The sequence below is a fragment of the Sapajus apella genome, unplaced genomic scaffold (assembly GCF_009761245.1).
Source record: "Sapajus apella isolate SASKATOON/1434 unplaced genomic scaffold, GSC_monkey_1.0 scaffold7, whole genome shotgun sequence".
In the NCBI taxonomy this organism is placed as follows: Eukaryota; Metazoa; Chordata; class Mammalia; order Primates; family Cebidae; genus Sapajus; species Sapajus apella.
In genome coordinates this window covers 3,918,794-3,944,980 of record NW_022436947.1, presented here as the reverse complement: position 1 = coordinate 3,944,980, position 26,187 = coordinate 3,918,794, and the positions used below count along the sequence as shown (strand labels likewise).

General features: G+C 43.4%; 1 protein-coding gene across 2 annotated transcripts in view; it reads right to left on the bottom strand.

Annotated features, from left to right (window-relative positions):
- The window catches only part of CREB3L2 (cAMP responsive element binding protein 3 like 2), a 138,760-nt gene that overhangs the window by 57,695 nt on the left and 54,878 nt on the right, over positions 1–26,187 (bottom strand). Inside the window, exons 1-2 of one of the 2 annotated variants that reach the window (XM_032275876.1) lie at positions 9,254–12,446; positions 4,760–4,976 (exon numbers count right to left, since the gene is read on the bottom strand). In XM_032275876.1, the coding sequence (XP_032131767.1) occupies positions 4,760–4,889 (130 nt within the window). In that variant the 5' untranslated portion in view covers positions 4,890–4,976; positions 9,254–12,446. Of the gene's footprint in view, positions 1–4,759; positions 4,977–9,253; positions 12,447–26,187 lie in introns of those variants that run through there. The other variant, XM_032275875.1, reaches the window with a different exon arrangement.

The following is a 26,187-nucleotide window of genomic DNA, read 5'->3' as shown; positions in this document are numbered from 1 at the left end:
GTGGAATGACAGGGCACATCCTCTGCAGATAAGCGGGTGTTTCCTTCAGCGCCTTGCATGAACTCAAGAAGCACTCAATGAATGAACAGCAACACTGTAAGGAACTGAGAATATGGGATAAAGGATTAAAAACCATCATTTTACAGACATCACTGTGAGGAGAGATGTGGCAGTCAGCTTCCAAGATGGCCCCCAGTGGCCCTCGCCTCCTGGTATTCATATCCTTGCACGGTCCCTACCACAAAGAATCAGTCCTGCCCTGTGTGACCAACAGAATAGCTTTCAAGGCTGGGTCACAACGACATTATAGTGGATCAGCTTTCACTCTTGGGGAAGCCGGTCGCCATGTTGTGGTGACACTCAAGCAGCCCTGCAGAGAGACCTACCTGGAAAGCAGCCAGTTCACCAGCATTGATTTCCCAGCTGTGTCAGTGAGCCACCTTGGAAGTAGATCCTCTAACCCCGGAAAAGTCTTTAATGATGGCAGCCTAAGCCAACATGTGATTTCAGCCTCATGAGGGACCTGAACCAAAACCACACAGGTGAGCCACCCCTGAAGTGCTTATCCACAGAAATCATGAGAAGTAATAAATGAGCATTATTGTGTTAAGTCATTAATTTTGGGGGAGATTTGTTGCACAGCAATAGATAACTAATACAAGAAGTATTGGGAATGACTTCTACGAAGGAAGTAGAGCTTGGAATAGAGGCATCATAGGAATTGTGGGAATAATACAGGCAAAGCAATAAAGAAAGAATGGGGAAACACCATGAGCAAAGGCAAGTACAAATGTCATAAAGAACCATCCCCACACAGAACCTCAGAATTGGGAGAAATCTTCACAGTCATTTAGCTCAACTGCTCATCTGATGTTAAAGTCCACTCTTAACATAATAAAACTAAGACAAAAATTGCATGCATTTATATAAGCTGAATCCCAGAAAGAGGCTGGCTTCCTATATTTCTCCATGTAGTGATACAAATCACAAATAAATTTAGTCACAAGAGAGATCATCTGAACCGAGGTCAGTTCTGAAAGTAATTTAATTAAGAAATTGAAGGAAGAGCAGAAGGAGATAGAAGAAGGATAACAGCTAGAAAAAATAAGGACTAGTATTTGACAGATCAGTAGGATGGCCAGAGGTAATCCTATTGATGTACAACATCAATCTATTGTACATTTCCGAATAGCTAGAAGAGAATAATTATGATATTCTTAGCATAAAGATAAATGTTTATGGTGATGGATATCCCAATGACCTTGGTTTGATCTTTGCACATTATATGAAAGCATCAAATTATCACATGTGCCCTGAAAATACATCTATTATGTATCAATATAAAGAAGAGGAAAAGGCCAGGCATGGTGGCTCACGCCTGTAATTGCAGCATTTTGGGAGGCTGAGGAGGTGGATCATCTGAGGTCGGGAGTTCAAGACCAGCCTGGCCAACATGATGAAACCCTGTCTCTACTAAAAATACAAAATTAGCCAGGTCTATTGGCACATGCCTGTAATCCCAGCTACTTGGGAGGATGAGGCAGGAGAATCACTTGAACGTGGAAGGGAGAGGTTGCAGTGAGCCAAGATTGTGCCATTGCACTCCAGCCTGAGCAACAAAAGCAAAACTCCATCTTAAAAAAAAGAGAGAGAGAGAGAAGAGGAAAGGGAGAAGAAACAGAAGCAAAGGAGGAAAAGAAGAAAACAAACAACAAAAACCGAAGGAAAAGGATGCCATGGATTGGAAGAAGAAACTGGTTAATTAAAATGCTATGCAGTAGACATTGTCCTAAGTTCTTTAAACATATCTCATTTTACCTTCACAATAACTCCGTATCACTGAATTATGTTAGTCCTGTTTCTTCCCCTGTGATATGGTTTGACTATGTCCCCACCCAAATCTCATCTTGAACTGTAGCTCTCAAAATTTCCACATGTTGTGGGAGGGACCCAGTGGGAGATAACTGAATCATGGGGTAGTTTCCCCCACACTGTTCTCCTAGTAGTGAATAAGTCTCACGAGATCTGATGGTTTTACAAGGGGTTTCCCTTTTCGCTTGGCTCTCATTCCCCTGCTGCCATGTAAGATGTGTCTTTCACCTTCCACCATGATTGTGAGGCCTCCCCAGCCACGTGGAACTGTGAATCCATTAAACCTCTTTTTCTTTATAAATTACCCAGTTATGGGTACGTCTTTATCAGCAGCATGAAAATGGACTAATACACCCTCCTTCCCAGAAGGCTTCCCCTCCCCCTATTCTCCAGATCTGAGGTAGAGAAAGTTGACTAACTACAGAGAAGAAGGATTAAGGCATTATGCACTTAAACTCTCAGCAGGAAAAAAAAATCTGAGCATATGGTTAAGGCTATAACAAGGTCCATCCAACAAAGAATCCACCAACAGATTGAAGATATTCCTTTTACAGGATATAAGGCCACGCTTCTTGGTCTGCTGATTAGTGTTGTTCTATTCAAAGGAAGAGCGTATCTGAGATAAAATTTTTAAAACCCAGAACATTCTCTGTCCCAAGATAAGATGTTTTACTGGTCGCAGAGTTGATTCTTTTAGAGACTAGTAAAGGATCTGAAAATCCCATTGGAGGAGGGGTTCCTACACAAAGCTAATGTTTGATTCAGGGCGTTGATACAAGCATTTGCCTTTAACCAAGGGAAAGCACGAGGAGACCTGCTCTGTAGGCAGCCACCTTCAGGAGATGCTGCCATATGTACAGTGGTATAAGGATAAGAGGTGAACACTTGGGTCAAAACCCAAGAAGGTCAAGTTAGTGAGCATTCCTCACCATGTCATCCTTCTGTAAAGAAGAAGGCATATGCTGGACTGGGAATAGGAAACGTCGTTTTTAAAATTTAAAGTACTAAAATAGCTGGTTATCCCTCTAAGAAAACATAGAAAATTAAATTTAAAGCTGGGCATGGTGGCTCATGCCTGTAATCCCAGCACTTGATGAGGCTAGGGCAGAAAGATCACTTCAGCCCAGGAGTTTGAAACCAACCTGGGCAACAGAGTGAGACCCCAATCTCTACAAAAAAATAAAAAATTAGCCAGGTGTGGTGGCATACGCCTGTCATCCCAGCTACTTGGGAGGCTGAGGCTGGAGGACTGCGTGAGAGCCCAGGAGGTCAAGGCTACAGTAAGCCAAGATCACACCACTGCACTCTGGTCTGGATGACAGAGTGAGACCCTGTCTAAAAATGAAAGAAGGGAACAAGGAAGGAAAGAAAGAAAATGAAGGATGGGAGGAAAGGAAAGAAAAGAGAGAAGGAAGGAAGGAAGAAGGGAGGGAGGGAGGAGTAGGGAGGGAGGGAAGGAAGAAGGGAGAGACAGAGAGTGGAAAAGAAAGGGAGAGACAGAGAGTGGAAAAGAAAGAGAGAAAGAGAAAGGAAGGAAGGGAGGGAGGAAAGGAAGGAAGGAAAGAAAGAAAGAGAAAGAAGAAAAAGAGAAAGACAGAAAGAAGGAAAGAGAGACAAGAGAGGAAGGGAGGGAGGAAGGGAGGGAGGGAAAGAGGAAGGGAGAGAGGAAGGGAGAGAGAGAGAGTGGAAAAGAAGAAAAGAAACAGAAAGAAAGAAAGAAAGGAAGAAAGGAAGGAAGGAGGAGGGGGAAGGAAGGAAGGGAGGGAGAAAGGAAGGAAGGAAGGAGGGAAGGAAGGAAGGAAGGGAGGAAGGAAGGAAGGGAGGGAGGGAGGGAAAGAAGGAAGGAAGGAAGGGAAAGAAAGAAAGGAAAGAAAGGAGAAAGGGAAAAAGAAAGAAGAGAGAGAGAGAAAGGGAGGTAGGAAGGGGAAGGAAGGAAGGGAGGTAGGGAAGGAGGAAGGGAGAGAGAGAAAGAGCAGATAAGAATAAAGAAAAGAAAGAAAAAGGAAGGGAGAGAGGGAGGGAAGGAAGGAAAGAAGGAAGGAAGGAAGGAAAGAAAGAAAGAGAAAGAAGAGAGGGAGGGAGGGGAGGAAGGAAGGAAAAAAGGGAGGAAGGGAGGAAGGGAGGGAGGAAGGGAGGAAGGAAGGAAGGAAGGAAGGAAGGAAGGAAGGAAGGAAGGAAAGAAGGAAGGAAGCAAGCAGGCAGGCAGGCAGGCAGGTAGGCAGAAATTACACTTAAAAGATGTATAAGCCTTGGAGAATTTGGAACAAGATACAGCTTTTACCAATTAAGAGCTGTAGAGTAACGGTCAAAACATCTTAACATCTCTAAGGCCAGAAAAACTAAATCTTCAACAAATACCACACTCATGGCATTGACGATGGGCATGAAAGGGTAACCAACAAGAAAGCCTAGGAATGTCCACCGTGATCTGGGGTGGGGGACATGGGGTCAATGGAACATGCTGGAAGTGGGTTGGATGCTTGGATGCCCAAGAAGCTCCTATAGAAGAATGGTAGGAAAAATTCTTTCTCAGAAAAAAAATGCCATAACCCCTTGAAATAATGGACTTACTCTACTGGCAGGAATGACCAGCCACATAGGCTAGCCGATTTTGCAAAAGGCTGCTCTGCTGCTGAAGCCACAGGGTGAAAGAGAGTAATGACCATCCTTCAGTTACAGCAAGTTCCCAGGGGACCTGGGCGGTGTGGAAAGATGGGCCCTGTGCCTTTCTGCTTTTCCCCACAGCCCCAGCATCAGGCTTTACACACTGCAGGTATCTCGCTAACGAGGGTGCCGACATCCTCTTTAATATAATTCACACCCCACACCCTCAAGAGCTCAGAACCAAAGGCACTAAGGTCCAGGCTTCCTCCTGCTCTGAATTTACCGTCATTGAAGCTGTCACTGGTGGTAATGTGGGTGAAGGGCGACTGGGCCCGAGCCTCCTCGCACAGGGAGTAGCTGTGCTCAGCCTGGATGAGAGGTGCCGGGGACGTCGGGGAAGGTTCCACCTCCATTGACACACTCTTCTCTGAGAGGAACGGGTCATTCAGGAGCTGACCCAAGACGTTCTGGGAAAACTCATCCAGAAGTTCTGAGAAGTGCTACAAGAGACAAAGGAGGAAGAACTCAGTTTCTCTTAACCGTGATGTGATAGTTACCCTACGCACATATTCTACAGCAAATACCTCATCCACCGCTCGATATGAAGCTCCTCCTAGACAATGTCCAGTTATCTTGTGCTGTGTAGAAAACCACCCCAAAGTTTAGTGGCTGAAGGTAACCATAACATTAATGTATTACTTCTCACCCATCAGTGGGTTGGGTTGGGTGGGTGAACTGATTGCATCTGGGTTCCCTGACAATGCACACCAGCGGGAAGGCTGGCTGGGACTGTGCTGGGCTGGGACCCCTAGCCACTTGGGCCTCTTTCTCCAAAGGGCAGATCAGGCTGGGCTTCCTACCATGATGGCAGAATCTTCCATGAGGGAGAAAAACCAAAGCTGAACAGCCCAGATATCACATACCATTACATCTTCCACGTTCTTTTGGTCAAGGCAAGGGACAAGGCCAGCCCACACCCATGGGGCAGGAAAACAGACTCCACCACTTGATGAGAGGAATGGCAGCATCACAATGCAGATGAATGTGGACGGTGGCAGAGGCATGATTCACTGGGGGTCCTTGCTGTCATGACCTACCACATTTTGCACTGATCATGTTAATATTTTTAAATAAGCTCTCCTCCACTTCTAATAGCATGAAGGTGTAGTTTATACTAAGGTGCCATGCTCAAAAACACTAGAGGTGGCTTTTCCTTGGCCTGCACTTTGTTCCGCTCTGGTTTTTCCTTAATATCCACCCAACCTTTATCTCTAATATCATGAACGTTCCAGACCCCACCATGCTTTGGACCGTCATTGAAGCTGTTTGGACTAGCCAAACAGCTAGGAAATAGCACTAACACATATAAATTCCCTGGGATTCCCAATCCCTTGTGACACTGTCCCACACTAAATGCACTGCAGCTCCATTCACTGTCCCTCCTTGATAGGACTATATTCATGGTATGAGGATCTTTGGAGCAGGGTTTCTCAACCTTGGCACTGATAACATTTAATCCATTGTGAAGGGCAGGGTGGGGGCACTGTCTTGTACATTGTAGGAATTTAGCAGCATTCCCGGCCTCCACCCACTAGAGCACTCCCCCAGCTGTGAAGCCAAAATTATTTCCAGACACTGCCCAAATGTCTGTAGCTGAAAAAAATCACCCATGGTTTACCATCACTAATACTGATTATATTAGAAATAATAATAATATAAAATAGGGCCAGGAGCTGTGGCTCATGCCTGTAATCACAGCACTTTGGGAGGCTGAGGTAGGCAGATCACGTGGTCAGGAATTTGAGACCAGTCTGGCCAACATAGTGAAATCCCATCTCTACTAAAAATACCAAAAAAATTATCTGGGCAAAGTGGCAGGTGCCTGTAATTCCAGCTACTTGGGAGGCTGAGGCAGGAGAATCACTCGAACCCGAAAGGCAGAGGTGGCAGTGAGCTGAGATCACACCACTGCACCCCAGACTGGGCTACAGTTCAAGACTCCATCTCAAAAAAAAAAAAAAAAAAGGAAATAAAAATAAAATAAAATGAAAATTTAAAGCCTACTTTGGTACCAGCTATTAGAGACATTTCGGCCTTCTTAGCATTCTCTGAATCACAGACCAACGGGCGTCATCCTCATTAATTAAATTTTAGTGACACTTCTGGTATAGAAAGGAAGTTGAGAAAGCAGATGCAGCAATAAAAGAATGATTACAAATAATAAGGCTTAGGATAGGCAATGAAATTTTTGGGATTCACACGAACACCTAAGTCCCACCACCAAACTGAAGTGTCAGTGAAAGCGTTATGAAAATGAACACTGAAAGGGAAGGTGGGGTGTGTCCCGGGAACTCTAAGATCAGGCTAGCTGTACAGCAGGATGCTTCCTCTAGTAAAGGAGAAAAGCAGACAGCAGAGAGGAGGCCCTTGCAGGCTAGGGCCCTAACGAATTAGAACGGTGAAATCCACTCACATCACCAACACGGGATGTGGCATTTCCTCAGGACAGACTGCAGGGAAGCTATAGGACTTGGGCATGTCCTAATAAGCATAATTGTCTGTGAGAACAAGAGAGGGGGTCCAGGAGAGAACTTTCTGAGTACAAATACATTTCAAACTGGAAGGTTCAGAATTAGGAGTATTTAAGGCCACATACCAACTGCCTACATTGCAATTACCAGGGGAATTTGGGTTAGTCATTTCATAATGAAATCTTTTAAGCATTCAGAAAGATTAAATATATCATGAACAATTATGTAGTCATTCCTTTAAAAAAAAAAAAAAAAACAACAACAACAAAAAAAAAACTGGGGCTGGGAGAGGTGGCTCATGCCTGTAATCCCAGTACTTTGGGAGGCTGAGGCAAGAGGATCACTTGAGCCCAGGAATTTGAAACCAGCCTGGGCAACATAGTGAGATGCAGTCTCTACAAAAAATATAAAAATTAGCCAGACGTGGTGGTACATGCCTGTAGTCCTACCTACATGGGAGGGTGAGGCAGGAAGCTTCCTTGAGCCCAGTAGGTCAAGGATATAATGAACCATGATTGCACCACTGCACTCCAGCCCAGGCGATGGAGTGAGAACCTGTCTTTAAAGAAAAAAAAAAAAAAAAAATTAGCCGTGGTTGCATAGTGGCTCATGCGTGTAATCCTAGCACTTTGGGAGGCCAAGGCGGGGGGATCACTTGAGGTCAGGAGTTCGAGACTGGCCTGGCCAAGATGATGAAACCCCATCTCTACTAAAAATACAAAAATTAGTTGGGTGTGATGTTGCATGCCTATAGTCCCAGCTATTCACGAGGCTGAGGCAGGAGAATTGCTTGAACCTAGAAGGCAGAGGTTGCAGTGAGCAAAGATCATGCCACTGCACTCCAGTCTGGGTGACAGAGTGAAACTCTTGTCTCACAAACAAATAAATAAATAAATTTTTTTAAAAATAAAGAAAAAAATTTAAATAAAAAATTTAAAAATCTTATTTTTACATGTTTGCTGCTACAATGTTACTGGTTTTTTTCCCTTTTCCTTGCTTTCTTTTTCTTAAGAAATAAAACATGAAGGACAGTTAAAGCTCCCATCTCTTCCCTTAATCCCTCTCAAAGTCATTATCATTCCCATCCAGGTCTTTATTCTTTTACTATATATGCATGTTTCCATTACACACAGGATTCTCTAAAATGTTAAGTAAATGGTACTATATCTCATATATCCTCTGTAATTTCCTTTTATCAAAAAAAATTTTTTTACGTTTATTCATGTTTACACATGTAGCCTTATTTCATTGATTTAAACATCTGAATTCTATTCCATTGTATTCATCCATTTCCTCTGGGGAAACTCTTAATTTTTTTTTTTTTTTGAGACAGAGTCTTCCTCTGTTGTGCAGGCTGAAGTGCAATGGTGCAATCTTGGCTCACTGCAACCTCCACTTCCCAGATTCAAGTGATTCCCCTGCCTCAGCCTCTTGAGTAGCTGGGAGTACAGGTGCACGCCACCATGCCTGGCTAATTTTTTATATTTTAGTAGAGACAGAGTTTCACCATGCTGGCCAGGATGGTCTCGATCTCCTGATCTTGTGATCCGCCCACCTTGGCCTACCAAAGTGCTGGGATTACAGGCGTGAGCCACCACGCTCGGCCACAGATTTTTTTAATTATATGTAATATTGTAATAAATATTCCTTAACATGAAAAGAACTTTTAAAAACACAAAAATTTTACTTTCAGAATGTGGTTTAAAGGCATAAAAATAAATAAAAACATACAAACTTGATGATCCACCCTCAGAGATTTTGACTTAGTAGGTTAAAGGCATCTATATTAAAACTACCACCTATGCCAAGCGTGGTGGCTCATGCCTGTAATCCCCACACTTTGGGAGGCAGAGGCAGGCAAATGGCTGAGCCTAGGAATTCAAGGCCAGCCTGGGCAACATGGCAAGACCCATCTCTACAAAAAATCAACAACAACAACAAAAACTCACACCACCTGTGCTTCTATGCTCACCTCAGCTTCTCAGTCACTGGCTCCATTTCCATTCAACTCCCCTCTCCATTCGTCACTTTACAGTTAAGTCCCTAGATGCTTACAAAGTTCCTAGAAGTTCAAATATGTCCAAGGTCAGAGGAAGATTCAAGGATTTTGCAGCTACTGTGTGTTAAACTTCAGATTGGCACTGGGGCTACAAAATAATAAATAAGAAACTAGAAAATGCCCATGCCCTCCCAGAGTTTACCACTCAGGTCAGCGCTTCTCAAAGTTTTACGTGCCGATAAATTACCTGGGGATTCTAAGCCGTCGCTTCTCATTCACAGGTCTAGGCAGGCCCAAGATTCCGCATTTCTAACCAGCTCCCAGGTAATGCTGCAACTCCACAGACCACACTCTGGGCAGCAAGGAGCAGAACAGTGGCAAGGCTAAGATTAGAACCAGACTTCCTGATTATACAACAACCTAAGTCAGCATCCGATTGCTTAAGTAGCTCCCCAAGGACAAATTTCCGGGTTGCCTGATGGTGACTATTCTGCAACTGTTTGACACAAATCCTTTCAAGACAAAACTAAGGTGACAAAAAAAGAAATAAATAACGGAATGTAACATGCAAATGCAACAGGTTTTAAACCCCCAGTCCCTGCATTTCCAAGCCACAGTTTAGTTCCCGGAACTACAAAGTCAACTCCCGGTCTGCTGTGCTGGCCACTAAAGCTCTGGAATACCATTCTATCCCGAGGCAAGGCTCTGATTGCCCAGACTTTCCCATGGAAGTTGCCCAGGTTGGCCTCCTCTGCTGACACTCTGTTTTCTTTCTTCTGAGCAGCACTAATGAATGTTTTCATGAACATCCCCTGGATAACCAATAATAAACACTCTCTAACTCTGCTAACTTTCCCTGAACTCCCCCTACTTTGGATTATGCAGTCATTCTCATGTTACAAACCATTTAGCCCTAATGATAGGCAGTTTTGAAGCATTCACAGTTGTTGTCAAGTGTATTATCATAACCTCCCCTCTGGAAAAGGATCTTCCTCAGAAGCCTAACCGTGCCTGAACACCCACCCACACCTAGGAACTCAGCAAAGTGGTGAGCTCTCAGTAGGTTCACGGAGATCCTTGTGATTGAAAAGAAACCGGTTCCAACCAGATACTATGACTCAGCCCAGCAAATTAGCTCCAGCTGGGTCTCCTTGGCAGTGGTGGGCTCCAAAGACTCAGCAGACAGGTCAACATTCCATTGCTGGTGCCGGGATCAGGCCAGAGTGGGCCCATCTTTAATGCCAGCCAGCTGGAGAGGGGACTTATGGTCCTGGAGGCCAAAAACCAGGGAAAGGAGCAACGTGAGCCTCAAAGAGAAAGGCTTTTTGGATCCTGTAAACACTTTAGGAAAGTACTACTCATGTGAACCCAAGGGTTATGGGATTTTAGTTTAATTCTTTCAAAGGCAATGGCATAATAACATTTTACTCTTCTAATATCTGAATCAAGCTTTGTGGGTTTACAAAGCAATTTCATAGCGTTTTTCTTACTCAGTGCTCGTGACAATCCTATAAATTGGCTTTCAGTCCACTGTTCAAGATCTCTGTCCCCTACTGAGAGACCTTGAACTAGGGTACTCTTATTTCACATTTGAATATGGCTGAACTGTTTCCATATTGTTTCTCTAGGAAAGGGGTATTTGAGCCTCACAGTCCAATTGTATTGGGAGGTTGTAAGAAGCACAAACCATGATGGTGATGATCGTGGATGATGATGTTGACAGGATCAGATGCTACACTTGCCTGATGGACTAAGTGCTGGACACACTAGATTTTCAGAAAACGAGCTGGGTGCTTTCCTAATATAAGGTAAACACGTCACCATTTACAGATGAGAAAACTGGGGCTCAGGATAATTAGCTATTTTGCTCTGAGATGCACACCTGCTGGAAGGCGAAACTGACATTCCCTCTCAAGTCCAGCCAGTTCCAAATTCCAGGCATTTTCTACCACAGCTTGCTGCTTCATCTGAGGCAGCCTCTAAAGCTAGATAAAGATAGGCTCACAGACAGTCATCCACTACGAACACATGGTCCCCTGCACTAAACCTGTAGAAACATGCCAAGAGTTTATTAGACGGAGAGACTCCTGGTATCACTTGCCGTGATACCTCAGCAAAAAGCAGGATGATGGTTATTTGGCCTTAATGCATGTTTCTGCCAAAGGGTTCAAGTAACATCACACCATCTCTGAGTTGGAAGAAATCTCCTAATAGGATCGAACCCCTGCCTCACAACATGAATGTTCTTCACCCAGCTCAGAGAATACACATGTAGCTTCCCTTAAAAATTTGTGTCAAGTTTTATCTCCCCAATTTGTGTCAGGTTTTATCTCCCCATTATCTACAGATTCTGCTTTAAACATCCTCCAACTATCCCATAAGGTTTTGTCTCCTTTTATTCTTATAAACAACACCTTCATTCCAATCCTAATGGTCACAGTATGGCATTGTGGCAATATAGCTTTGGAGTCAGTCTGCCCTAAATTTGAATCCTGGTTGTGCAAGCCTGAGCAAGATATTTCCATCCTCTAAACCTTGGTTTATGAGGTTAATAATAATGCTGGTAAAGTGAGCTTAACAATAGTGCCAGCCTTGTATCGTGAGAATTAAACTCAATAATGCACGTCATGCACCTAACACTCCACTGCACAGCAATCTTTTAAAAAGCTCTTTTAAAAAAACTAACATAATTAAAAAATAAAAAAGGCATTTTCTACTTGCACACCTGCTTCTCACAGTGTTCTTCCTAGAATATGCTTTTATTTTCATCTTTACCAATCAGGAAACTACCTAAGACAGAACAAATGTAATTCTTTTATAAAGGCATCCCTAGACAGATAAACCTTGAAATGATCTTTCATTTCCCTAAGCAAGTAAAGCCCTTTAAGGAACTCTTAACTTGACACATTTTTCCTTTTCTTTGATGTTCCCTTCTTTGCCAACTTACTTAAATATCCTATCACGAGGCCTTCCAAACTCCACGGCCCAGATGTAAACTGTTTGTCCACCCCTCTCTGGACCTAGCCCAGATCACAGATCACTGATCATAAATAGTTGCTGCACTCAACAACTATCTCGTTTGGATCTATTATTCTATAACATCCTAACGAAATAAAAGATAAATCTGAATTAGAGCTATACCTCCCAACAGCTATAAATAAGTGCCATTAAATATTTTAAATGTCCAAATTTACAAATCACATAAGTTAGGAGAAATTTTTATCCTTCTAAGAATTATTTTTTGTATAAAAAATTACCTTGGCTCTGAAGCATTTCAGGTCATTAATGAATTGCCAAAGTAGCTTGCAAGGAAGGAGTGGTTTATGATCTGGGCCACCTCCTGCTGCTAACAACTGCCCTGAGATCTGAGGTCATGAGGGTGAGGAAAGGGGAACAAGGGGGGAGGAAAGAAAGGATTCATAATTTTTTTTTTTTTTGAGATGGAGTCTCATTCTGTCTCCCAGGCTCGAGTGCAGTGACGTTATCTCGGCTCACTGTAACCTCTGCCTCCCGGGTTTAAGCAATTCTCCAACCTTAGCCTCCCAAGCAGCTGGGACTACAGGCGTGTGCCATCGCACCCAGCTAATTTTTGTATTTTTCGTAGGGACAGGGTTTCACCATGTTGGCCAGACTGGTCTTGAACTCCTGACCAGCTGGTCATCCACTCACCTCGGTCTCTCAAGTGCTGGAATTACAGGGATTCATAATTCCTAAGTTCAAATAACTGGCTGCATAAAACTACTAATCTGTCTTCCGTATAGTACTCTCCACTGAGGTTCACCCATTCAACAAATATAGTGAGAGCATGGGCAGAACAATGAATGACTAAAGGTCAGTCTTACATAGAATTGTCCCTAGGTGCAAAATGAGTTATCCAGAATGTACGTCCTGTGCCCCATCATCCAGAGTACTTGTATAGCATGTTCTAAAGCAGTTTTGCCATCCCGTAGTCAGCCCAACAGGCCTCTTTTGTGCACAGGCTAACAGAAGAGTGCTGCACTGAATCAGTTAGGGATGTGAGTTCTAGTCCCAGCCTTGCACTTCACTGGTGGTCACTCTGCCTCTTCTAGACTTCCTTTACCTGTAAATCTGTGTGTGTGTGTGTGCACGTGTGAGTGTGTGTGTGTGTGTACTGTAAATCTCTGTGTGTGTATGTGTGTGTATAAGTGTGCTTGTGTCCTGTAAATCTCTGTGTGTGCATGTGTGTACTGTAAATCTCTGTGTGTGTGTGTGCACGTGTATGTGTGTGTGTATGTGAACTGGGGGTGGAGGTGTGCTTTAAATCTGATCAGTAGTTTGTCACCTTTTTTTGATGCTTGGATCCTTTTGGGAATCTAATGAAAGCTCCTGCTGAAAATCTAATGCCCTTTTTGGGAATCTAATGACAGTCTTCCCTGAGAAATTCTCACAGCCACATACACACAAACACAGCCCAGCATTTCAGGAGGCTGACCCACCCCTGTAGTCTGCCTGCAGATGGCAGAGGGATTCCATGGATCCCGGGTTAAACCCTGCCAGCAGAGAAAGTAGTAATAACACAGGGATATTTATAGGTCATTGCTAACAACCTATTCAGCTCTACTACCCTATCATTTTCTAAAATATTGCAGGCAACCTAAAATGGAGCTATGAAGGCTTTTCAACTTGGGGAAAGGAGGATGGAGAACACCCTCTTTCTGCCTCACGAGTTTGTTTAGATTTACCCCTGTAATGCCTGCCCAGGGGCAGTGAAGCAGGTGGGCACAGCAGGTAATGGGATTCAGAAAGCAGACCCTGGGCTGGCAGCAAGAGGCCCAAGGCCTGCCTGGGCTCCATCTGAGCTCCACAGCATCCAAGTCCCAGCGCTGTCCTCTGGGAAAAAGGGATGCCTTTGCAAGTGGGTCTCTGGCTGAAAAGACAGTTCCCAGGTAGGCAGGAGAAGAAGCCTTTGTGCTTAAAAATCGTGGCTAGGAGCCTTGCCTAGAGCACAGAATGCCTCCCAAAGACTGGAGCCATAGAAGTAGGGAGTGTGGCCGGGTCAAGCTGACCCTGTCCATAAATGATTCAGAGGACATGCCTCAAATTCACATTAGAAAGCAAGGCCTCCCTCCAGCAAAACACAGTTTGACTTCATTGCTCAGGTGGGGAGGAGCTGGCCTGGGCTCCTGACATCCCCTAGGTCACCCTCCTTCTCCCCTTGCAGGGAGAGAAGGGACCTGACTTCAAGGCCAGTGCACTTTAGATCTGAGTGGCTCTCACACAAGTACCCTGCACACAACACACAGAAAAGGGCCAGATGCCAACCGGGAGGAAAAAGGTGACCTTGTCAAAGTCCCAAGGAAAAAAATGGCTCACAAGTCAAACCCCATTACAGTGAAATTTCAAGAGCACTCAATTCTTTTCTAGGACAAAAATTTAGGCATAGTATGTATTTCTTTAAATTTTAAAAAATGGGGGCTGAGCTTGGAACTCTATTACACCAGAGGTTTGGAGGTTTGTGCCAGGGATTATTTTGGTGGGGGGCTATTTTGTTCTGAAGTGATATTTGCTTTACTGAAATTTCACTAGCAGTACCAGAAGCTGTGTTTTAAAGGGCCTTATTACTATCTATATATCTATATCTATATATAGATACAGATATATAGATACATATATATATATATACACACACACACACACACACACACACACACATACACACACATATATATACACAGCTTGCTTGGTAGTATCCAGATGTACCTTTTTTATTTTTTGAGATGAAGTCTCATTCTGTCGCCCAGGCTGGACTGCAGCAGCATGCGCCACCATGCCTGGCTAATTTTTGTATTTTTTTAGTAGAAACGGGCTTCACCATATTGGACAGGCTGATCTCAAACTCCTGACCTCGTAATCCGCCCACCTCGGCCTCCCAAAGTGCTAGGATTACAAGTGTGAGCCACCACGCCTGACCCAAATGTACCTTTTTTGTAAATGAAGTATGTAAAATAGATAAAGCAATAAAGGCATTGAGAGATGATATTTAAAGGAAACCTATTATAAATCCATTGGTAGGGCATATTTGATTTTTTGTAAAAGGAGTCACCCTAGGAGAAGGAGGACCACAGATGATTTTTAGGGCACTGAAACCTTGACACAGATACTATAATGGTGGAGACATGTCATTATACATTTGTCCAAATCTATAGAATGTACAACACGAGAGTGAACCTAATGTGAACTATAGACTTTGAGTGATAGCAATGTGTCAGTGTACCAGAATGATGGTAGATGTTGGTAATGGGGGAGGTTATGAGTGTGTGGGGCAGGGGGCGTATGGGAAATCTTTGTACCTTCTGTTTGGTTTTGCTCTGAACCTCAAACTGCTCTCAGAAATGGTTTATTTTTTAAAAGTAATGGCTAATGTATCTATTACATAAAAATGAATTTTTACATATGAGATTTGCTTCACGGGTCATGTGCCACACTAATTCCTTTTAAACTACATAATTTTTCATCATTAAAACAAGTAATGATGCACTTTCCCAAATGTACGCCAATCCTGAGTAGCCTACAGCGGTTGTTAGAATTTGATGTGAAAAAAAAAATCCATTGTTTCATTTTAAGAGCATCCGCCCACAATACAAACAAATCAGTTAATGAGAGGAAGGGAGAAATACCCCAGGAGAGCTGCAAAATTCAGAATTAGCTAGCACACAAAAATTTAATCTGTCTACCTCTTGGCTTATTTACACATACAGCGGCAAATACCCCCAAAATGCACTTCTTCATTCTTTCTAAACCCAAACTAGCCTCCAGCCTAGTAGGACCTGTCCTTCCATGGCCCAAGAGTATCCAACAAATACCAACGGGGAATAAAAATAATGCTGGGAAAATATAATAATAATAGTACCTTCCATGTTCAGTGCACAGTATTTACGTGACAAAACACCTGCACACTGTGACTGCATGTGATGCTCACAAGATGGAAAATTATCCTGAAGGTGCAGAAAGTTGGAGCAGCACGGAGTAGGGCAGGACCCCTGTTTGCTCTCCCCTTCTCAGGCACGTTCAGCATAGTCCCTGCTGCCTCCCAAACACTAACACAGAGAACTCAGAGCTCAGATTCCTCATTGTTCCCAAAAAATGCTTTTTGAATTGTAACTTGGGCCTGAGAGAAGGGCAACCTCCTTATGTCAATGGAGGAAATTCTCAGGATCCTTTCAGAGCAGGCAGAGCTGTTCCAGATATATCTCTATCAGATGGAGAAGTCCTCTGATTTGCTTTGAGAAACTCAAACCGTCCCTGAGTGCTTCTCTTGCCCCTTCTTCATGCCACAACAGATAGATGAATCTCACCAACAAATGAAAGGCCACCAAAATCATGACCAAGCCAACCGTTCAAGGCTGAGGCAGTGCAGAACCTGCGATTCTGTTCTCTTCATCCATGGTGTGGAAGCCACAGAGACTGGGATGCCGAGAGCAGCCGCCACTGGGCCACCAATTCTTCCCTCTCGCTTCTCTCCACTTCTATCCCCAAGTCTAGACTACCTCCACACTCTTGGACGGGAGTGCTGGCGCCCCAGCAGGGCTTTTTGCCTGGTCTATTCCACATGCCAAGGCCAAAAAATGTCTGCTTTTAACCGTCCCACACTTAAAATCCTCCCACGTAACTCAGTCTAAGTCCAAACTCCCCACATGAGAAATTAGATTTAAATTTCCTACTACCCAGTTAAATTCTCTAGATATCCTTCCTAACTCGTGTTTTATTCCTTGTTGATATTCTTCCTTCTGTCCCTTATCCTTCAATTTGCAGTTTTCAACCCTTTTACATGTTCACTATATAAGGAAATTTGGAGGGGGTTTTGGTCAGGCTGTTCTAATGAAGTCTCCTGCCCTCTGCAGGAAATTTCACCAGCAGTACCAGAAGCTGTGTTTTTCACATATGAATTTTTACATATGATATTTGCTTAAGCTTCTTCTCTCTGGTTCCTTCCACTATCTTTTTTTTTTTTTTGAGACGGAGCCTTGTTCTGTCGCCAGGCTGGAGTGCAGTGGTGCAATCTCTGCTCACTGCAACCTCCGCCTCCTGGGTTCAAGCGATTCTTCCGCCTCAGCCTCCCGAGTAGGTGAGACCAGAGGCGCAAGCCACCACGTCCGGCTAATTTTTTTTTGTATTTTTAGTAGAGACGGGATTTCACCATGTTCGCCAGGATGGTCTTGATCTCTTGACCTCGTGATCCGCCTGCCTCGGCCTCCCAAAGTGCTGGGATTACATCCTTCCACTATCTTAAACAGAAGGCAGCCCCATTCCCCCTCCCACAGTATACATGCTCTGCTCGCAACACTTGAGTCGCTACCTCACCTGGAAACACCCAGGCCCTTCTCTCATATCCTTCAGTGAAGGCACAAGCTCAGGTGTTTACTATTCTTACTTTCTTGCGTCTTACCCTAAAAGAAGAAAATCTGGTACTTTGCCATTCATTCCAGAAAAACTCTGGATTACAGCAGGCTCTAAACCACAGACTGGTGAAGCTTGAAGAAACACTAGGTATCATCTGGCCTGACCTGGTCACGCTAATTTGAGAAAACTGACGTCCAAAATGGCACATGAACTCAGAGTTGAAAACTGAAATCGACACTACAGACTCTCTCACAAGAGAAATGGTGACCAGACATAAGGATCGCCCAATGGGTGACTGAAAAGGGTTCCCCAGACTACCCCCACAGAATTCTCTGAACATGCAACAATTCTGCCTCCAAGTCCAGATCCAATGCCAAAGACATCAGGCATGAGACACAAAAGGGGCCATGGAGTTTCTGGGAAAAAACAAACGGCATGCATGCTTCCTAGAAACCTATGCTTTATTTATGAGCCAAATATGTCATAAGCATTACTGAGATAATCTCAACCCTAGAGGGCCACACTTGGGAAAAGGGAAAGTGCTTGACAGGTACAAAGTACTATTTGTCTTGTTTAAATGCTCTCAGGCATGACTCTGCCAGGAGGTGCCCCTCCACCCCAAGATAAGAGCAAAGGGAATCCTGTAGGTCAGCAAATGGGAGACCAGGAAGGTTCTGGCTTCCAGCCCCTTTGGCCCCTGCTCTGTGAGACCTCCCATGTATGCTTCACCTCTCTGGAATGATGTGTGTTGAAACATACCCGTGTATCTTAGCCTTTGGAACCCTCGTGTTATGCACCGGACTAGTGAGACAGAAGGCACGTATTCTACATCAGCTCTGTAGATCCTGGCAGTAACCTTGGGTCAAATCACTCATGTTCTCTACGCCACTGGAACATGAGAAATCCAATCTGCCTTTCAAAACTGTAGTGAAGATAAAAACTAATTCATCGATAGTCTAACCCAGAAACAAGATGGTGCTATGGTAACTGAAAACTGGCTGAGAAAACCATGTGCAGGCTGTGAACATGAAAGTGACTTCCCAGACATCTACAGAGTTATTTCTTAACTCCACTCTGGCCAGCCAGTTGGCAACAGCAGTTATTGGGAGCGCAGCAGCCACTGGCAGTCTGCTCCTGCATGTTCCTTCCTCTGATGAACCTCAACCAGCTGAGGCGATGAACCCTCTTCTATCTCTAAATGCCACCAGAATCCAAGAGCTTCAAGGCCTGCTAAGGACAGGCTGTCTTGGAGCAGTGGGAAGTAAAGGACCAAGGTTGGCTCTCTGTCATCCCACATTGCTAGCCTCCAGCCAAGTTATTCATTCCAATCACATTTCTAGAAACGAGAGAGATAAGAAAGGCAAGCTCCATTATTTCAATGAAGAACCTGAAATTAAGGTACACTAAACCACTACCCTAGAAGCAGAATCTGATGTTTCTCTATTCATTTAGAAGAGTTACTTTCACATAAGAGCTCAATAAATGTTAACTGTTTTATTGTTGTCTGTATCACATGCCACGCTAAAACCAGGACAACACTGTTAATTAAGCATTTCTGATTTATCAGTCTATTAACACTATAAAAATGGTGAGGGTCATAAAATACCATTTTTCTTTAGTGAACTCAGTAGATTATAGTTTGCCCATTTGCTTACCAAGGGACTCGTTTTCAGTTCATCAATTCATAACTGATTGATCTTCCTTTCCCCTTTTTGAAAACTAGGCCCATATTTCCAGTCTCAAAGCATCTCTCTCATTCCCTGCAATTTCTCCACAGATCACCAGCAACACTGTGCTCATATCCACATGCTTCTTCAGTGCCTTTTCATCTTAACCAGCAATTATAACTTTTAGGCAAACCTCTCATTCCAACTTTTCTGAAGGAACTGTTTAAAGCTAAACTATACTATCAAGTTAATGCTTTTGTGGCACTGCTGACAACCAGAGGAATATTTTCAGGTTCTCAAATCTTTCTCTGGAAGTGGGGTCCAGGTTCTCCTAAAAGCATCCCTCTGAGTCCTTCCACCCTCAGGTGGATCTCCTCTGTCATTTAGCCAGAGTTCTGTCATTCCTTCTGGAATAGAGAAGAACTATTGTAAATGAATCCGGAAACAACAGACTCTGCTTCTTTGGGGTTGTGGTAGTGGTTTAGTGTACCTTAACTTCAGGTTCTTTATTTAAAACAATGGAGCTTCAGTTCTTCAACTTGGTAGCACTGAAGAATTTCTAAGGAATGAAAAAAAAAACAAAACAAAACAGGAGGCCATAAAATTTTCTTTCTAAGAAAGACCATAAATAGAAACTAGTGATCTCAGCAGGTTATTATGAGAACAAGCAAACAGAGCTATTCTGCGGTCCTGCCGGAAAACACTTGCAACCACCATATGTTAGAAGTTATTCCCAAACAGTTTAATTTGGTATTTGTCTCCCAAAAGACAAGGTAGAGCAATGCTTCTGAATATTTTTTCATGACTGAACAACGGATGGCTGCTTATCGGATCATGAATAGGACACATTTGATGTCTAGTCACAAAAGATTATTTTCTGTTACCTGTAAAGCCAATGGTATGAGAAAGTACACAAGGTTTGGATGTAATAATGATGCAATGCCTCGTGGGGGTAGGGAGACATTCTAGAAAGAAAGTCAGCACCGCTTCATTAAGAAATAAGAAGTCAAAGGGGTAGTTGCTGGCATAGCAGAAAGAATCTCTGTTTGGAATCGAAAGGCTTGGGTTTTAGACCTAGCTCTGTCACTACTTGATTCTGTGACTTCAAACAAGTCACTGAACCTCTCTGGATCTCTTTTCTTAGGAAATAAAATGAGAGGTGGGACAAGGTGGTCTCCCAGGCCCCCTGCAGCTCTGGCATTCCGAGACCAACTATGATATAGGTAGCTTCTGCTTCCACTCACACCTAAGGGAATAAAACAGCCTGAAAATAAATCTTAAGTCTGAGTCAATGTTCCCTGCAACTCCCCCTGTCTGGCCTTTTCTGAGACTCTTTTGGCAAAGACTGGGTTCCCTTGAGGATAGCAGAGCTAACAGCTGGGCAGTACGGGATGATTTCCGCCTTTTCAACAGCTAGTCTCTGAGACAAACAACCAGACAGTTTTTATCAGAAAAAATGACTCAACTTGTGGAGGCCAAGCGCAGATGGAGAGCAGTATCAGACTTCAAACTACTGTCCTACTTTTCCCTGAACCAAAGCTCTTTCCATCGACCAGTATCTTCTAGCCACAGTTATGCAGAACCTCCATGAGAAACGGGGGAGGGAAATGGCACTAGACAATTTCTAGGAAGCTTAGAAAAAAATTCAGGGCCATAGTTTCCTGTTGTCTGCCCCATGCCTCAGATGAAATGAACAGTTTCTGAAGTGATTAGAGATGCTCAACCAGGGCATATTGATATTGTCGATCACAGGATTTTCCTGCAAATTCCAGGGTCCCTGGGCACTCAGTGCTAGTAACATCCCCCTTCCCATTATGATAACAACCAAAAATACCACTACGTATTTCCAAAAGCCAAAAACGGAGCTTTCAAAATGTAGACTCAACTGGATCAAGAGAGATCGATAATGTTGATTTAGGTTCTTTCCATGGGTCTGTTTTCAGCATTTATGCAAAATGAAGCACTGTGTCAAAAACTTCTCTTCGTGACTGTCTCTAGCATGGAACTGTATTCTCTTCACTGACTAAAAACCCACCAACATCCAAGTGCCCCTTTCTCCATTAATCCTAATACTCTTCACATATGCAAAAAGTCTGGGTGTCTAATAGGTTAAACCTCTAACTTCCGAAGTTTGGGCTTTAAACTCATGGTTGCTTATCTTTGTTTAAACAGATTTTTGCCACCAGCGGCCTATTTAGAAGGAAAAGAAAAATAGCAACTCACAAAGCTGTACACAGAGTCAATGTGTGAAACGAAGGTGCAGCTGGACCACCTCTCAGCCTCATGATGTCTGCAAACGTGCAGTAAAATTAAGAAACTGTGCCAGTGCTAATATTCCCAGTCTCAACAAAGTGGCTTGTTTATTAGGTCTTCTAGCTCACAAAAGAGGTATTTAAAAACTCTGCATGTAGCCTTGGGAACCGGCCACAGAAAAAGTAAACCTAAAGCAACAGTTTTGCCTTTGCAAGCAGCAAGCACTGAATCAATGAACATTAGACCGTTTGGGTGAAGGCAACAAGATCTCAATCGGGAAGAACAGCTTACTGATCAAACAGAGATGTCCCTGAATCGCAACCCATCAATCTGTGAAATTTAAAATAGCCCACATAAGAGTATTTAAATAAATAAAGGTATATCTAAGTGGCTATGAAAACAAACTGCTGTTGCAGAAAACTATCTGTTAACTTACGGAAATATCCACATCATATGTCTAAATGAAAAATATACTGTGAAAACTGAATTCCCTAACTTATAATTCTTTATATATTTACATATTTAGTTACATACTTTTATGCATTATTTTATCCATTTCATAAATTTATAATCAAATTTATAGTTTTAGAATTTATAACTTTTAATTGTAAGTAGAAATTATTTGTAAGTGCTAGATTATAGAAACGTATAGACAGACATGTAGCAAAATGTTGATGCACTTTTGCATGGTGTTACCAGGGTTTTTTAAATTCTTCCTATCTATATTTTTGACACTGAAGACCTCTAGTTAATAATGGAAGGAAAAAAGCATTTGTTTTTTCAAAGCAGACTCTGTTTAACTGAATTAAGTGAGACCTGGTTTAAATAGTCCTCAGGGAACAAAAACCAGGGAGGACAAGTGATTAGAGACAGCATTTTCTGCCCAGAAGATAAATATTCTATGTTTTATGCATGTTAAAAAAAACAAAAAAACAAACACATTGACAGGCAAAGGCCTAAAAGACAGACCTCTCTGCAGGACAATAATACCCCAAATCACAGATACTTTTTCCTCTGACTCTTTAAATGTGACATAGACAGACATCTTCTCTCTGATTTTGCCCTCCAGGTTAAGAGCAATCTGGACTAGGAATAACTGGGCCTTTCTCCAACAGGCATGGCTACCTGCAGGTGAATGCGTGGGTTTTGTACAAGAACTTCCAACGCTGGAAATGAGCTCCTCTTTATTCACCCACCCCCCACCAGGGTGGGCTCTGAAATGACTCCCAACAAATTGCCCTATCAAAACACTTTTATTTTTATAAATCCAAACATTCACGCTGAACCACTACAATTAAGCTTTTATCTTTAGATGGTATTTAGTGGCCATTTCTGTTCTCTCATGACTTGAGGCCACCAGCCACAAATACTTAAAATAATATTTTTGATCCTGCTCTCCAAACGCACCCTCCCCCAAATTACAGTGTGTTAAATCCCTCTGCTTGTACAGAAAGAATAAACAGGCATTGGCCGCGCACTCTCTCCTGTCCACTGTAGCAGGCTGAAATTCTAAGATGACCCCCAAGATTCCTGTTCCCTGCTGTGACATGCTCGGTACAACTCCCTTCCCTTGAGTGTGGCCTGTGCAACATGTGATTACGACAGACAGCAGTCCTGTGAATGCCGGGTTACAATGCTGAAGGCAATTTTGTAGATGTCATTAAGGTCCCCATTCAGCTGACTCTGAGTTCATCTAAATGGAGATTGTCCTGAGTGGGTCTGACCCAATAAGGCGATCTCCTTAAAAGAAGGTCTAGAAATGAGAAAAACTTTCCTCCTGCTGGCCCGGAAGAGGCAGACCACTAGAAGATATACAAATGCAAAAACCTAAAAACAAAACTCTGAATTCTGTCTGCAACCACAAGAGCCTGAAAGAGGACCTCAAGCCTCAAATGAGACAGCAGCTCCAGCTGACACCTGACTGCAGGTTGGTCAGCACCCCAGCAGAGGACCCAGCTAAGCCACGCCCAGGCTTCAGGCCCATGGAAAAAGTGAGATCATGAATATGGTTGTTTTAAGCCACTATGTTTGTGGTAATTTTTTATGTGTACTGCTATGGATTGAACTGTGTCCCCGAAAATCCAAATGTTGACGCCCTAACACCCAAGGTAATGTTACTTAGAGATGGGGCCTTTAGGTAGGTAACTAGGTTTAGATCAGGTCATAAGGATGGTCCCTCATGATGACACTCATGTCATTAAAAGAAGACACCAGGAAGCTTTCTGTCTCTCTGTCTCTGTCTCTCTGTCTCTGTCTCTCTCTTTCCCCACTCTACCCAGTAACAACACAGCAAGAAGGTGGCTGTTTACAAGCCAGGAAGAGAGCCCTCACCAGAAACCAACCATGCTGGCACCCTGATCTCAGACTTTCCAGCCTCCAGAAGCATGAGACATACATTTCTGTCATTTAAGCCACCCAGTTGTGGTATTTTGTTATGGCAGCCACACCCAATCAATACCTGTAACAAGAGAAAACTAATACACCCAGTGACTGGCCACATCTCTGTCCACCCCTCGCCCACACCCTCACTTCTCTGTGTCTACTGTCTGAAGACATTCACATGGAGGAAATATGAATCCTGAAGACAAACGCGAGAGCTGGAGAACTCATGACACTTTCAGACAGCCTCAAGCTGGGGGTGTGGCCCTGGCTCGTGCCCTCCTGGGCTCCCCCGGGCCTCTCCACACCTGTGTCTTGAACCTGCCGCTTGCCCCGCTCTGCTCACTCCTTTAGGGAAGGAAGTCAGACTAAGATGGTGCCTGTGACTTCATACCTGGGCTCCCAGATCGCAAGGCCAGTTGTTCTGCCCTGGCCTAGGTTTGGGTAAATCTCTTTTTTCCTGATGGTCTAGCCCAGACCAGGTTGAGTTTTTAAAAGAAACTTTTACAGGAAAACTGAGGAGAGGAAGGAAGAGGAATTTTTGAAATGCTCAAAGTAGACACATTTACATAAGACACATTTCTTAACTGAAGACCAGTCACAGCCTGGCTTGGCTGCTGTCAGGTCTGGAATATTCACCTCCACATCCACTTCCTTTCTCTGCCCTGTCTTTAAAGGAGGTTTATAACTGTGCCAGGCTCCCTCCAGCCTGACCTTCATTTGAGCTGGCTCCCTCACTAGCCTGGAGCCCCAGGGCTTGCCACTCTGCAGCTACTCCACCAGGTCCTCCTGCTCTGTTTCTGGCTCCCCGGATAAACAAGGTACTTCCACATCTGACGTCAACAATCCCTGACCTGGATCTAATATTGAGGACCTCACAGGACAATGCTTTCGCGTGACTCCCTGTCTTCAGGCCTTTTTGCTCTTGTGTCTTACCCTTGTTCTCTGACCACCTTGGCTTCAACTCAGCTAAGATATATTCAGAATTCACGATGTGTCAGTCCACTCCGCTAAATTCTAGAGATGCAAAGATGCTGTCTTGCAGCTCAAGGTCTATTAGAACTACCTAAAACATGCTCACTAGTTCATTATTGAAGCTGGTATTACATCATGCTGAAACTTAACACACGATTAAATGGTTTTTCTCAACTAGTGCCTAAGTTTCATCTTGCTAGTAGCCAGGGGAACATTTACAGGGACCAGGGACCAGAACTTACCTGTAGCTTCTCTATTTCCTCCAACTTTCCCACTCTATCCAGTTGAAATAAAACAAATTTATTGGAATTCTGGTGTCTCAGTTCCACGTCTCTACTAGATTTCTCACTATCAGGCTGTTTACTGACTTGTATACCCACTGCAAGTTAACAGAAGGAAACAGGATACTGATTCACCTTGGCCAAAGTGAATATTAATGTTTAAGAGGATCGTCTTGCTATTCAAAAGTGTGCTGGCCTCACCACAAGACTTCTCCAGTTTCAATTTTCCTACTGAATCCACAGCATGAGTATTAGTACATGACTGAAGAATAGCCTCATGCAAACAAATTGACCGTTCCTACCCAGGTATCTGTTATAGACTGCAAGCTCCGAGAAGGTGTATCAGATGCATTTTGTTGTCCTTGTTCTGTGAGCCACACAACGTAACGAACAACTGGCCATTCAAATGAGTTTTGGTGACAACGATGAAAACCAGCAGGATCATCAGTTTTGTGACTGTCCCAGGCTGAAGGATGACTATATAGTTACCAACTGTGGGAAGTAAAAAAAGTTCCTCTTCAAAGTTTCCTTTCTTGTTTAAGAAAAATTCGTGTTAGAAATAATAGTTTGTTTTAAACACTTTCTTCAAAACTTTCTTGCCTTTTTGCTAGAAGCTCTATCCTATGTAGCTGTCAAACATGCTTACAGGCACGTAGTACATTCTATGTCCTTGTACTTTAACCAAGATATCTGTGCTGGACGTGCTCACAGGCATGTCCCAGCTCTCCATTGCCTTTACCTGTTTAGAAAAGTTTCAAGTTATTAGACAATCGGGTTTTAGTTTAGATTGTGAGGCCTGGCTCCAGCCATCGGAGATCAGACACAGCGGTAAGGATGACCCCAAATGCATGAGAAATAAATACGTCTGCTTTCCTTTGTTCATTGTACTCTCGTGGCAAGACTGCTAGTGGGAATACCCTTTCTGCATGAAGTAAAAAGAACTGCTTTGCCGAGAGATCCTTTGCCCCAGTACTAATTTTTCTTTGCGGCACCAAAAGAAAAATTTTATATATAACACCAACTTAAACCATAGGAGTCATCAGAAATATACAGGACATTCATACAAGAATGAAAAACAATTCCAAACATGTTTACATAAAAGTGTCCCTCTACCTAGTTGAGAAATAAGTCTACACCTCATATCAGGGTACAGAGACCACTGGTCTCAGGGCAATCTCAAAAGCCAAGTCAGCCCAAAGAAACACCACTTTCTTTTGGGTAAACACCAGCTATCGAAGTGCAAAAAGAAATCGCCGCTTGGACCT